Source organism: Hemiscyllium ocellatum, chromosome 13, assembly GCF_020745735.1.
Source record: "Hemiscyllium ocellatum isolate sHemOce1 chromosome 13, sHemOce1.pat.X.cur, whole genome shotgun sequence".
Lineage (NCBI taxonomy): Eukaryota > Metazoa > Chordata > Chondrichthyes > Orectolobiformes > Hemiscylliidae > Hemiscyllium > Hemiscyllium ocellatum.
Window position 1 is genome coordinate 38,115,547 of NC_083413.1, and position 12,797 is coordinate 38,128,343.

The 12,797-nt window shown below is 38.1% G+C and overlaps 1 protein-coding gene across 4 annotated transcripts in view; it reads right to left on the reverse strand.

Moving 5' to 3' along the window:
• Positions 1–12,797, reverse strand: part of LOC132821513 (lisH domain-containing protein ARMC9) — a 150,366-nt gene that overhangs the window by 19,475 nt on the left and 118,094 nt on the right. For 2 of the 4 annotated variants that reach the window (XM_060834118.1, XM_060834120.1), the window contains exons 16-20: positions 8,998–9,074; positions 7,015–7,089; positions 6,822–6,912; positions 6,528–6,586; positions 5,677–5,781 (exon numbers count right to left, since the gene is read on the reverse strand). In XM_060834118.1, the coding sequence (XP_060690101.1) occupies positions 5,677–5,781; positions 6,528–6,586; positions 6,822–6,912; positions 7,015–7,089; positions 8,998–9,074 (407 nt within the window). Of the gene's footprint in view, positions 1–5,643; positions 5,782–6,527; positions 6,587–6,821; positions 6,913–7,014; positions 7,090–8,997; positions 9,075–12,797 lie in introns of all 4 variants that reach the window. The other 2 variants (XM_060834117.1, XM_060834119.1) reach the window with 1 other exon arrangement.

Genomic DNA, 12,797 nt, shown 5'->3' on the forward strand with positions numbered 1-12,797 from the left:
ACATAACAATTTTCTCAAACTGTCATATTCTTATATGCAATATTGTTCAGATCCAAAATTCTAAAAAGGCTCTTAATGGGGTCCATCTGTAAATTAATGTTAATGATTATTGATAGCTTTAAATAGTCATTTTGTTTCAATGAAAAATGTATTGCAAGCCAAAATAACTAGTATTGTTACAGGGATAAAAGGCTGTGTCAATCTTGTTAAATGGTACAGAAGAGCTTTCTATCGCTTTGAAACTAAATTGATCCCGTTCACCTTAATATATGAGTACATTGGAATCCACCTTTTTCTTATTAATGCAGCCTAAGTAAATGACTACCATGTATTAAAACTTTAGTACTTCTAGTCAGTAGCTGCTCAGTTGCTATTTATAGAATTTAGTCAAACTATCTAGTAATACATTAACATATCCCATTTGGTTTCATATAATTATTTTTCATTACCAGTTTTAGTTTTCCCTTCCAATTCTGTATCATACCTGCTGTACAATATCTATAGAATCACCATAGAATCTCTACAGTGTGGAAGCAAGCCATTTGGCCCATTGAGTCCACACCAACCCTACGAAGAGCATCCAGGCCCCCCCACCCCCCTCCATGTAACCCTGCATTTCCCACGGCTGATTCACTCAGCCTGTACATCCCTGGGCACTATGGTTAACTTAGCATGGCCAAACCATCCAACTTGGACATCTTTGGACTGTGGGAGGAAACCCACACAATCACAGTGAGAATGCACATAGACAGTCGCCCAAGGGTAAAATCAAAACTGGGTCCCTGGCTTTGTGAAGCAGCAGTGCTAACCACTGAGCCACTGTTTCACCCTATGATTTTTAACAAACTCTTTTCATAGTGCAGAGTATAATATTAGGAGTTGATGTTCTACACTAGAAAACCAGATGGCGAGAACCTAAACCTAATCCTTACACATTTTCACAAGCTGTTTTTATAGAGATATGCTTTATGAATATCCTAATCCAAAAAAAGCTTCCATTCATTCCTGTGTCTGAGATTACAAGTGAATCCTCAGTTAATACCCACCCACTTGAACATAACTGAATACTCAAATCATTCTACAATGAGCAGTTGATGCCATATTCAGACCAGATAAAGCTGCTTGTTGGCACGGCTGCAGCACTGGTGACCAGGATTTGCTTTAGCTTGACTGAAAATAATTTTCAATTTTAAATGGTATTGTGTTCTTTGCTGTGTGATACGGTCCATTATTTTGTCCTTCAAGTGAAAATATTAAAAATTTTATCATATTGGATCTCCTTGAAATGCTGCTGCTGGGCTAACATTTCAGTCTACATAAGGCCAATCACATCAGTTCAAGGGGATATCACCAATGCATCTACCTCAGGGATCAGTTCTAAAATCACACCTCGTTAATCTGAATTTAAATTACAAGACTGTGGTAATTCAGCTAAGATGACAATTGACTATTTTCTTGCTCAAGCTAGTGACTTTTCCATTCTTGAAATTATACAAGTAGTTCTCCTGTAACAAGTGTTTACTAAACATGATTTGGTTGTAACGTGATTTGTGAATTGTAGACATTCAGTGTTACGCAATTTCATCCCTGGCACTAACTGAACATCAAAACACAGCCTCGAGATCCTCTGTCTGCAAAATGCAAATTCAGCGTGTTCAGCTAAAACAGGAATGCAATCAGCTCTGCAAGCCTTGAAACTGAACTAGAAACTAGGAATTGTAATCTACATTTAGAAGGAACTTTATTTCAAATTGGGAGAGAATCTCGAGAAGGACAGGACTTCTGCCTTGGCATCACATGGTCAGTCAGCTCGGGTGCTTTCTGGGGAAAAGCTTTGTGAAAGGTACAATGCTGTAGTCAGTGATTTTAATGTTAAAGTATTAAGTTTACTATATTATTTCATTAAAGTATATGATTTAAAGATTTACTTAGACTGTGCTCCTGTTTGTGTTAGGCTAACTATTACTTTTGTTTTGATTTTTACAATATTTTTGGTGGTTCGCCCCAATCCTGTTTTTCCCCATAGGCCCCATTATTTATATTGCATGATTTTCTATAATATGGTGTTGCACAGGAATGTAATTAACACGTTATAGGACAACTACCTGTATTGAGAACAGGCCCTGAAATAGCACCTTCAGCTAAGTATGGCTTCATTGTATTTCACCTGCAAAATGCTCATGCTGGATGAATTTGGTAGCATGTTAAATGGTGATAACTTAAGCGTCAGTTCCACACAAATTTGCTGCTCACCAAGTCTACATGGGCATCAGACTTGATTAATAGAATTTGTAATGAAGGCAGACTCAGGGTGGAACCTCCCTATATTTAGTTAAAATATTTTGTTTTGAGGGATTCATCACACCTGATCTGCCATGGCTCCAAGTGACTTCACCTTAATAACAATACATCTGAGCTCTTTGGTATCTTTCTTGTGGAATCATGCTGTAGAAGCAGCAGACGGTCTTACCATTGCCAGGATCTTTCAGCATTAATGCATTTGGCATTATAATTAAAGCCCATATGCACATTTTAGATGCTGCAGACCAGGAACACACACTCATACTGTGGTGTCCCACCATCATTGCTGAACCTTCGACCCAAAAAAAGCACTTGCAATCCATTCTGGATTACAGATACCTAGAGAACAGGTTTGTGGAGAGGAAGGAAATCCTACATCCAGTTGACTTCAACAGGAAGCTGCATTATGAGACACAGTCAACCTGGATCCAGACAATGTGCTGGCTAAATGCTGCGACTAAGGTGAAAAGGAATGCCCAGCAATGCAGAACAAAAATCAATGATCTATTGTATTTTGCAAGGGTTAAGTGCCATCATTTTCTCTCTGCTATCTCTCACTTATAGGATCACCCTTACTCTAACTCTGTCACTATACATGCATCTTACCAAGGTTATGATTAAAACTCTCACTGCTGTATACGCCATGTCCACTCAACGGCTCGTGCCCTCTCATCCTCCTAAACTACTAACACTTCTTGCCCTCTGTGGTTCCTATTCTCTCACTGGGCTTATCACTACCTCTCCTGTTCCTGTATCACCATTAACTGCACTTGAGTTCATTCCATCGAATCAATCCTGCCCTTTGTCTCATTTCAGGAAAAACTGGCTCACTTCAAGACCAAGAGAGCCAAAATTGATGGAATGGTGGGCATCAGGACATGAGGATACTCACTCCTTATGAGAAGAAAACTTTAGAAATAGCTGGAGTATAGTACTGCTTACATGGGGATGGAGGGACCTCAATGGCCAACTAACACGGTAAGTTTCACTGTGTTGTGCTGTGTTCCTTTCCTATTAACACCAACACTAATTCATTCTTAACCTGCATTATCTTTTTATCACTTTTACAAAACTAATTCCCCAACCTCTTATGCAGGCTATGGTGGCACCCAGTAAACCTTCGCCAGGAAGAAGCCAGCTGGAGATCCTTGGCTTCATCTCTGAAGGAGAAATCACTAATCCCTTAGAGGTTGGATTGCAAAGATTTCACCTGAACTTTCCATCAGGTAGAAACAATTACCTTGATGGGTTCTGCATTTAGATTAGATTCAGGGACACAAAGGCAGGTTTGTCAGAGGTAGTAAACTGGATGAAGAAATGGAAGATTCCACCAATATTACTAGTGCTGTACTGGTTTCTGCATGCATGTGTCTGGCTGTTTCCATGGACAGTTTGATGACCACCATGGACATCCAAGTCCAAAACATTCAGTGTCATGCACAGTCTTGCATATCATCATTCCTGATAAAGGTGCTCAGAGTTATTGGCAAAGTAAGAGGGGAATGGGGGACCATCCTCACTTCAGGTGCCTCTTTTTTCACTGTTACAGAGCAGCATCAGCAGGGACTCAGAACCTGTTCAGTGCTCCTCACCTTGGCAAGCAGCCTACCACTCTCTCTGTGCTAATAAAGCAATGAAAGCCACAGACACTGGCAGCCTGTCAGGGAACACTGAAGAACCTGTCCATGAAAAGGCAATGATCAGGAGATTCAACGTTTCGGGCATAAGCCCTTCTTCAGGAAGGGCTTCCTGAAGAAGGGCTTATGCCCGAAACGTCGAATCTCCTGTTCCTTGGATGCTGCCTGACCTGCTGCGCTTTTCCAGCAACACATTTTCAGCTCTGATCTCCAGCATCTGCAGACCTCACTTTCTCCATGAAAAGGTAATACCAAGTACAAAAAGGCTGGCAACCTCCAAGTTTCTTATTCACTTTGTGTTTACTAAGAAGCCAAACTAAGAGGCAAGATGCATCCTGTGTACATGCATAAGATGTGTAAGCTCTTGTCTGCAAAGCAACCTGATGGGAAAATGCAAATTGTAGCTGTTCCTGAGCTCCATTGTAAATTGTTGAAAGGTTTAAGTGGTGTAATAGTTTGACAATAGGCACAGTGATGTGGTGAGGCTGGTAGTTTGCCAATATCAACATGTGTGGATGAAAGGGTCAAAGGTGATGGTGTCCACAAAACAGGCAAGGACATTGTGCTAAAGATACAGTGGGTGATGGCTGCGCAAGCAATTAGGCTGCTGTATTCTCCAAGTACCTGTTCTAAGTTGCATGTCAGGAATTTGCACCGTCCAGTTTCTCAGGGAAGGGGAGAAAACTTATAATTGGTGTATAAATTAGTCGAGTTGGCATATTAATGAGATGAAAATGCATGGAAATAAGATAGCCATTCAATAACAAGATTCTGAAGTTGCCACTTAAAACTTACGGTGAAAGTTGCAAAAAATTTTTCTTTATGTTGAGATTCTAATTTTTTTGTTGAATGTTCCCAACTTTCTCACCATTTTCCATGCCATTCCAGGGAGGGGAAGTTCTGCCCTTGGTCTTTCGATCTTGGGATTTTTTGGGACAACATTTAATATTGGAAATTGTTTTTAAAATTACATTTTAAATCATGCTTTCCAGTTTTTTTTCTTGTAATTATGTAGCAGGTACAGAGAATATCATTAAAAGCAAGACATGTGCAAAGAATATTAAAGATAAAGCAAATACTGGTAACTGGAATTGTAATATTTTACCTAAAGTGAATTGGGCAGGTGTCCACAATGTAAATATTGGAGTGCATATGCATCCATGAAATTTGACATCTCATCTAATATCAAACCTGATATTTCAGCAGAGAACTGAACAAATAGAAGAGATCAATTCCTCCCCTCCCCCATTCCATGTCAAAGATGATACATGTAGGTCACGGAATAAACATTTTTTTCCTGCATTCTTTTCAGGTGGTACAAAGTAGAAATATAATGGTGAAAACTTGACCATAAGCATTCCAAATTAACATACTCCCTAAAGCACAAGTTAAAGGAAGGTGACTGCTCGAATTTGCAGTGCAAATTTATTGATTCAAAATTGATGATGTAGTGGAGATGACACAGGAAATAAAGTTGGGTCAGAACATAGTAAATTGGCTAGAAAACCCAATAATTGCCACTTTTAACAAAGGTCGTTATGTCATGAAAATGCTGTCCTAGCCATTATGTCCTCAATGTCCATCTTTTGCTTGTAAAGTTAATCTTTGTTAAACAGTGTTTGGCCACATCATAATTTATTTCATTACTCCTAAGAAATAATGTATACCTTAAATATTCTACAATAACTTCCAGCATTCAACTTACAGTGCTTCCTGATGTCTGATAATGAACACCCACCCCTAGATACTCAGCTGTCAGTAGTTTTTCTCCTGATAACTCTCCAGGCTGGGGTTTTAATATTTCAGCCTTGTCCAGGTCAGCTTCCAGTGCATCCTGGTCATCCTGTTATTGAAATTTTAATGAATTACTAAAGCAAAAAAAATTAGAATAATTTTTTAAAAATGCTATTTATATTTTCTTGCTCTTGTACTTTTTAAGTCAGTTGGAAGTCATGCAACTTTTAAGAGATTAAAAAAAAAGTTAAATATTCTAAGCATCAAAGTGCCTCTGCCCCATCATCTTCAATGAATGATTGTAAACAGACTGAAACAAAATGCAGTACAGTGCCAGTCAAGAATAGAAAAATCATTTGATCATTGTTTTAAGCTAAACATTAATTGTGAGGACATTAATCAGCAAAACTAGTACTTTCAATTCCATCATTATAAAACAACAAACATCTATTTTACTGAAACTGAAGGAGTACAAATGTCAGTACTGAATTGACTGCAGTTTGCACTGATTTATAATAAAATTTGGTGTACATTGGTCATTATGGAATTTGCTGTGTTGAACCTCTACATACTGGTCAGGGCTGCAAATATCTTAAAGATCACTGCTGATCCTACTGTGGATCTTATGTGTAAAGATTTTCTTGCCATTGACAAGGAAAAAAAAACTAGCTTGTCTCTCCCAGCCTTATATAACCGACTATGGGTATGAAGGAACTCAAACTTTTATAGAGGTCATATATACATTTACAATGAAAACGTCATTAAGAGTTGTACGATGCTGCATATGACTAACTGCGAAAAATCACGTGAACAGAGCTTTTACTTTGAGTAGTTCCTGGAAGAATTTAGCCTTACTTCATCATCATCATCTTCTTCCTCTTCATCATCAGAATCTGATTCTTCAAGCACCTCCTCTGTTAGATGTGCATTTAAAAATTACAGCCATATGTCATTTTGAAACAAAAAGCTAAAATGAATTGTCTATTAATTTATAGAAACGTTGTGAATTAATTATCAGCATTTTACAAGTGGCATTTGTTACAATAACACATAAAACATCAATACATGCATAAATGCTATTGGTTATCATTAAATTACAAATAGCACCAAGAGAATACTTTCCCGTCAAGGCTTCTCCTGTACCCTAACCTGAATTGAGTTGTTTTATAATAAACTCAAGCTGTCTGTTCATCTCAGTATTCCCTTCTTTAATAAAACACCGCAGAATTTCTTCCATGCCCTAGAATTGTGTCAGAAAATGACATAATAAATTAATATTAAAAACATGATCAGAAAAGAAAAATCTTTTCCTTCTTTCCAACGCCTTCACACTCATACTTACCATAGCTTTTGCCTCCTCGCGGATTGAAGGGATGGCAAGAATGCTGTATAAAGCTCCATTAACATATGGCCTTATCTGAAAGGAGCAGTTAATTGACATTTGGTTAAAAAAAGTTTTACTGTCCCATAACTAAATGATAATTTCATGGATCTGTTGAAAATATTCGTATATTTTGAAAACTTGAAAAGGAACTTGACTTTAGTTATAACATACCACTGCTTTTTTTCTCCACATCTCTTACTATCCCTAGTAGCAATTTACTAAAACATAATTTAACACAATTTGCTCTAATACATTGAAATGAAATTGAATAAATATTTTAAGAAGGGCAGAGTCTAAAAGAATACAAAGAGAGAGCAGGCAAATGGATAAACATACATAGGGCTGATGCCAGCACAAATGTGATGACAGACAAAAAAAGCAGTCTTACGTGATTCAATCTGCATGATTTAGAATGGCATGTTTCATTTCTCTTGTGTTAGCCAACAATAAAATGCAGTTCACTCTTAAACGGAAGCTCTCTCCATTGTAGCCCTCTTCACAGAAACATGAAAAGTGAGGATTCCATAAGAAAAATATCTGCAGTTCTCACTTTCTCTTACAAAAAAAGAACTAAGGCAGGATTGTTAAGTACACTGAAGGCTGAGATAGACAGATTTGTAATCAGTGGGAATTGTGGATTATGGGGAAAAGGCAGGAAAGTGGAGTTGACGATTATCAGATCAGTCATGATCTCCTTAGACGATGAAGCAGGCTCAAAATGCTAAATGGACCTGCTCATCTGCAACGTCTTATGGTCTTAAGAAGATTACAAGTCATTTCCATCCTACCACATTGACTTTCTGAGGACAACACCTTACACAAAAAGCTTCAAAAACTTAAGATAAGTTTTATTTTAATTTAAAAGCTATTTTCATTTAATAGATGACTTGTTTGTCCCTTATGTCTTTGACAAATAAATTCAGACAACAGGACTAATCATCATGACAGAATTACTGTATACTTAATTAACTAGTAATTTGGAAATGAGTCACATATGTAAGATAGGTGTAAGTTTAAAAAATCTTTTGTCTAAACATGTTTATCACTTTTCAACTATGATTTTTTTTTGAAAAATAAGGCCATTTCCAACTGGTGATTCCAGTCTTGATAATGTGCCCTGTCCCCTGGAGCAATAGCTAGAAAATTTACAAGCAGCTGTCAATCTCCAAGATTTGTAAACTTCCTACAACAACTAGTCTATTTAAGTCACTTCTCCACACAGAGTATGCAGACAATGGCTTTAAAGAGACAGGCCAGTTGAACACAGTGACTCCACACTGACTGAAAGTCATGCTATGATAAAACACTGAGCATATTAAAACAAACAACAAAACAAATCTACGAACACACTTAAACAGTGACTAATGAACCTAAGGGATCCAACAGATACCACCAACAAAACCAACATCATTTACAAGATACCATGCAAGAACGGTAAAAATCACTATATCAGACAAACTAGCAGGAAACTTGCTACCAGGATATATGAACACCAACTGGCCACCAAAAGGCACGACCCACTCTCACTAGTTTCTATACATACAGACAAAGAAGGACATCACTTTGACTTGGACAACACACACATCCTAGGACAGGTGAAACAAAGACACGCACGTGAATTCTTAGAGGCATGGCACTCTAACCAGAACTCCATCAATAAACACATCGATTTAGACCCTATCTACTTTCCCTTAAAAAAAGAGAACCAGAAATGTCATTACCCACCTTAGGAAACCAAGACCTATACATAGAGAGGTTGGACATAACACCAGCACTGCACCAGAGACTCTCTCTGCTGATGTTACCTATTATGGTGATGAAACATCTGAAAACAAACCTTCAAGCTCAGCAAGCTAACTTACAAACAAAAAAAAGTTAACTAGGTAATTCATACGAACAGAATAAACACATAGACTTGTATTACACACTTAGAGATAATACCTCATGATTTTCATGACCCAAAAGATCAGACAATACTTTTAACACTCGTCTTGTATCTTCTACACATTTCCGTTTACCTGAAAATGGTAACAAAAGATTTTAGCTGGTTTAAGTACAGAGGTCCTTTGTGAAATACAATTATAGTAATAAACAGGTCTGTTTGATAATTAACATCGATTACAATAGTGTTAGTTCCTATGCAAATACTTTTTTTAGTAACAAAGGAATCCTGAAGGTACTAAAATTGCTATTTCTGTGATGGATTCCTGCATATTTGCAAGGCCATATAATTACAATACAGTTTCCAAGTGTTCATTCGATATTGCTAGCCAGCAAGGTCCCTAACATCAAGCCCCAAGGAACTCTCTTGGAAACAAACTTCCAGTCTTAGAAACAACTCTCTGCCATCACCCTTTGCTTCCTGCATTTTAGCAAATTTTGGATTCATCAAGTCATTTTGACTTGGATCCCACAGGCTCTTAGTTTCTTGAGTAATCTGACAATGACAGATTCATGTGTTATATATGAATCAACAGCTGTGTATAAAAGAATTCCTTACATGTTTTATTGGGCTCCATTTTGCACTAAAATTCACCTTTGAAATGAAGCAATCAACAATTCCGTTTCCCAGATAGTTAGTGCTAGTTGTAGAACTGGGTGGAGTGGCGATGGGGGCTAGAAGGTAGTTTCTCCTCACTTGTCTGCCACAGGCTGACATTCACTGAACAATAATATTGTTGATTCCAACAATTCTGTGCATTATAAGATTGGCTTTATCAGCAACCTTGTAAATAGAGCTGTGTAATGTGCGAAATCATAAATAGGCTGAAGGCCACCACGTTTGGTTCTAAAAGTGTCCGGTCTAACTCAGATTACTCTGAAAAGGTAAGAGCTCTCAAATATTTCAACAACAGGCGAAACCAACTGTTTCATGATGCATTTGTGGAGTAGCAACACAACTGTTGTTTGCCACTAATAGGATGATATTACTAAGCCAAAAGTTTACCTGACTATCACAAAATGAGCAATATACTGTATTAATTTCAGCACCATTGTATGCCAGAACTTATATCGAATACATGTCCCTTCAACTGTTCACATCAGGCAAGGAACTGACTGTGCCCATTCAGCTCATATTTGGATTAGATATGATTTGGTAATTGGACAATATTTGCTAAATCATCAGTGTGCGAAAAATTATACTGACAAGCAACTTAATTTTGTTAATGACAGTGTGGCACAATTATACAGACTGGAAGCAGAATATAAATAATACTTTGTTAGTTACAGTCTGAAAAAACATGTTTACATATTGTGCCCAATTTGAAAAGAACAAAATAGATTACCACCATTCTCTGGTTGATTCCTTAGAACAATGGTTGGCCAATCAGAGTCAACTTGCCCGGCTTAAATTTAAACAAAGCTTGGCAGCTGATAGTCATCACCAATATGACACATTCTCCTTGGCAATGCTGCTACCAAAAAGAACCCACTTCCCAACCAAACAGCATGCTTTTCACATATAATATATAAAATACTATTCTCCTTTACATTTGTTATCTTATAAATTGTCCTGATGAGTACAAAATAAAAAGATTCAAAACAAAATGAGCAACACTTAAGTTTTGCACTACAATCTCTACGATGGTTCCATACCATGAACTTTGCAACTATCAAGTATTTCCTGGTCTCCTTCTTCAGAACATCTTATTCTGATGACCTCAAATTAAATATCAGGAGAAATACCTGAGCAATATTCTGAAGGTCATTTTTGACTTTGGGAACCATTGCACAAGGATACCTGCAAGGAGTCTGCAAGGGGCTTGTTCCACCTAATCGTGACAAATCCTAGAAGTTATTTGATCTGAATGATCAAGTTCCTAGGGCACCATATTTAACAGGGATTGGAACACCTCAGAGATTTGGTATCCTGAATAGCAAGTGATTTTTCCAGGTTTGCACAGAGAATTTAGATAAAATTACTGCACAGATGAGTTTAGTGAAAGTATCATTTAGGTTAATTGAGATCCTTTATCCCTTCAAAATGGCATAAATATTGATGTGTCCCATTTTATTCAAAGAATTAAACTGGGCATCAGTAAGCAAAACAACATTGAATTAGATAAATGCAGTTATTGCATCAATTAAAGATTGAGATTTTTTTAAACTGATCAAGTCTTAGAATTAATAATGGAATTCTGAATGTACATCTCGTGAGGAATAATAAGTTATAAACTTTTTTAGATTAGATTAGACTTACAGTGTGGAAACAGGCCCTTCGGCCCAACAAGTCCACACCGACCCGCCGAAGCGCAACCCACCCATACCCCTACATTTACCCCTTACCTAACACTATGGGCAATTTAGCTTGGCCAATTCACCTGACCCGCACATCTTTGGACTGTGGGAGGAAACCGGAGCACCCGGAGGAAACCCACGCAGACACGGGGAGAACGTGCAAACTCCACACAGTCAGTCGCCTGAGTCGGGAATTGAACCCGGGTCTACAGGCGCTGTGAGGCAGCAGTGCTAACCACTGTGCCACCGTGCCGCAACTTGTTTTCAAATTTCAAACTTAACAGTGAAGAAACACCAGAAGTTCTAAAAATGGACTGGTTCCTCTGGCAGCATCATCTTTGAGACTGGCTGCTATTTCAGTTGCCTAAAAATGAGGTATAGTGTGTATTTGTGCATGCCTGCTCTTTGCACCCCGACTGTAGGCATTTGCAACCTGCAAACAAATCTGACAAAATGTACATATATCTCCCTCCTATGTTGCAAAAAATTTACTGATAAACTTTTCAATTACATTAGCCAATGGACTGCTTATTTTCTTTAAAAAGTAACAGGAGAAAGAAGCATTTGCAATGAGTTCTACCATATTTCAGAATATTACAGATAAAGTAACTAAAGAAGAAACAAAGCATACCACATTGATATTATGGTTGGTTAAAAGGTCAGCCTTGATAGATGCTTTGACTGAGCCAATTCCTTATGTACCAAATCCCAATGTGCATCCCCTGACACTCCAATATGTGGATTTAACTTCCCTTCAGCTGGGGTGGCATGGTGGCTAGCTCTACTGCCTCGCAGCGCCAGGGACCAGATTCAATTCCACACTCAGGTGACCGTCTGTTTGGAGTTTGCATATTCTTCCAGTGTCTGCGTAGGTTTTTGTTCCATGCTCCTATTTCCTCCCAAAGTCCAAAGGTGTGCAAGTTAGGTGGACTGGCCATGCTAATTTACACATAGTGGTCAGGGATGTGTAGGTTAGGTGAATTAGCCAAGGAAAATGCAGGATTCTAGAAGAGAGGGATTGGTCTGGGTGGGATGCTCTTTGGAGGTTATGGTGAGCGTGTTGGGCTGAATGGCTTGTTTCTACACTTTAGGGGTTCTATTGATCCTAGGAATTTTGCTTGGATCTCAGAAAACATTTGGAAAGATACAAGCAAATATTGTCACTGCTATGATAGAAATCCATTGTTTTATTGTTTCAGGATTAATCAGAAATTATGTACTTCGAGGTGCTGCATTTTGGGAAAGCAAATCTTAGCAGGAATTATGCACTTAATGGTAAGGTTCGAGGGAGTGTTGCTGAACAAAGAGACCTTGGAGTGCAGGTTCATAGCTCCTTGAAAGTGGAGTCGCAGGTAGATAGGATAGTGAAGAAGGTATTTGGTATGCTTTCCTTTATTGGGCAGAGGACTGAGTACAGGAGTTGGGATGTGATGTTGTGGCTTTACAGGACATTGGTTAGGTCACTGTTAGAATATTGCGTGCAGTTCTGGTCTCCTTCCAAA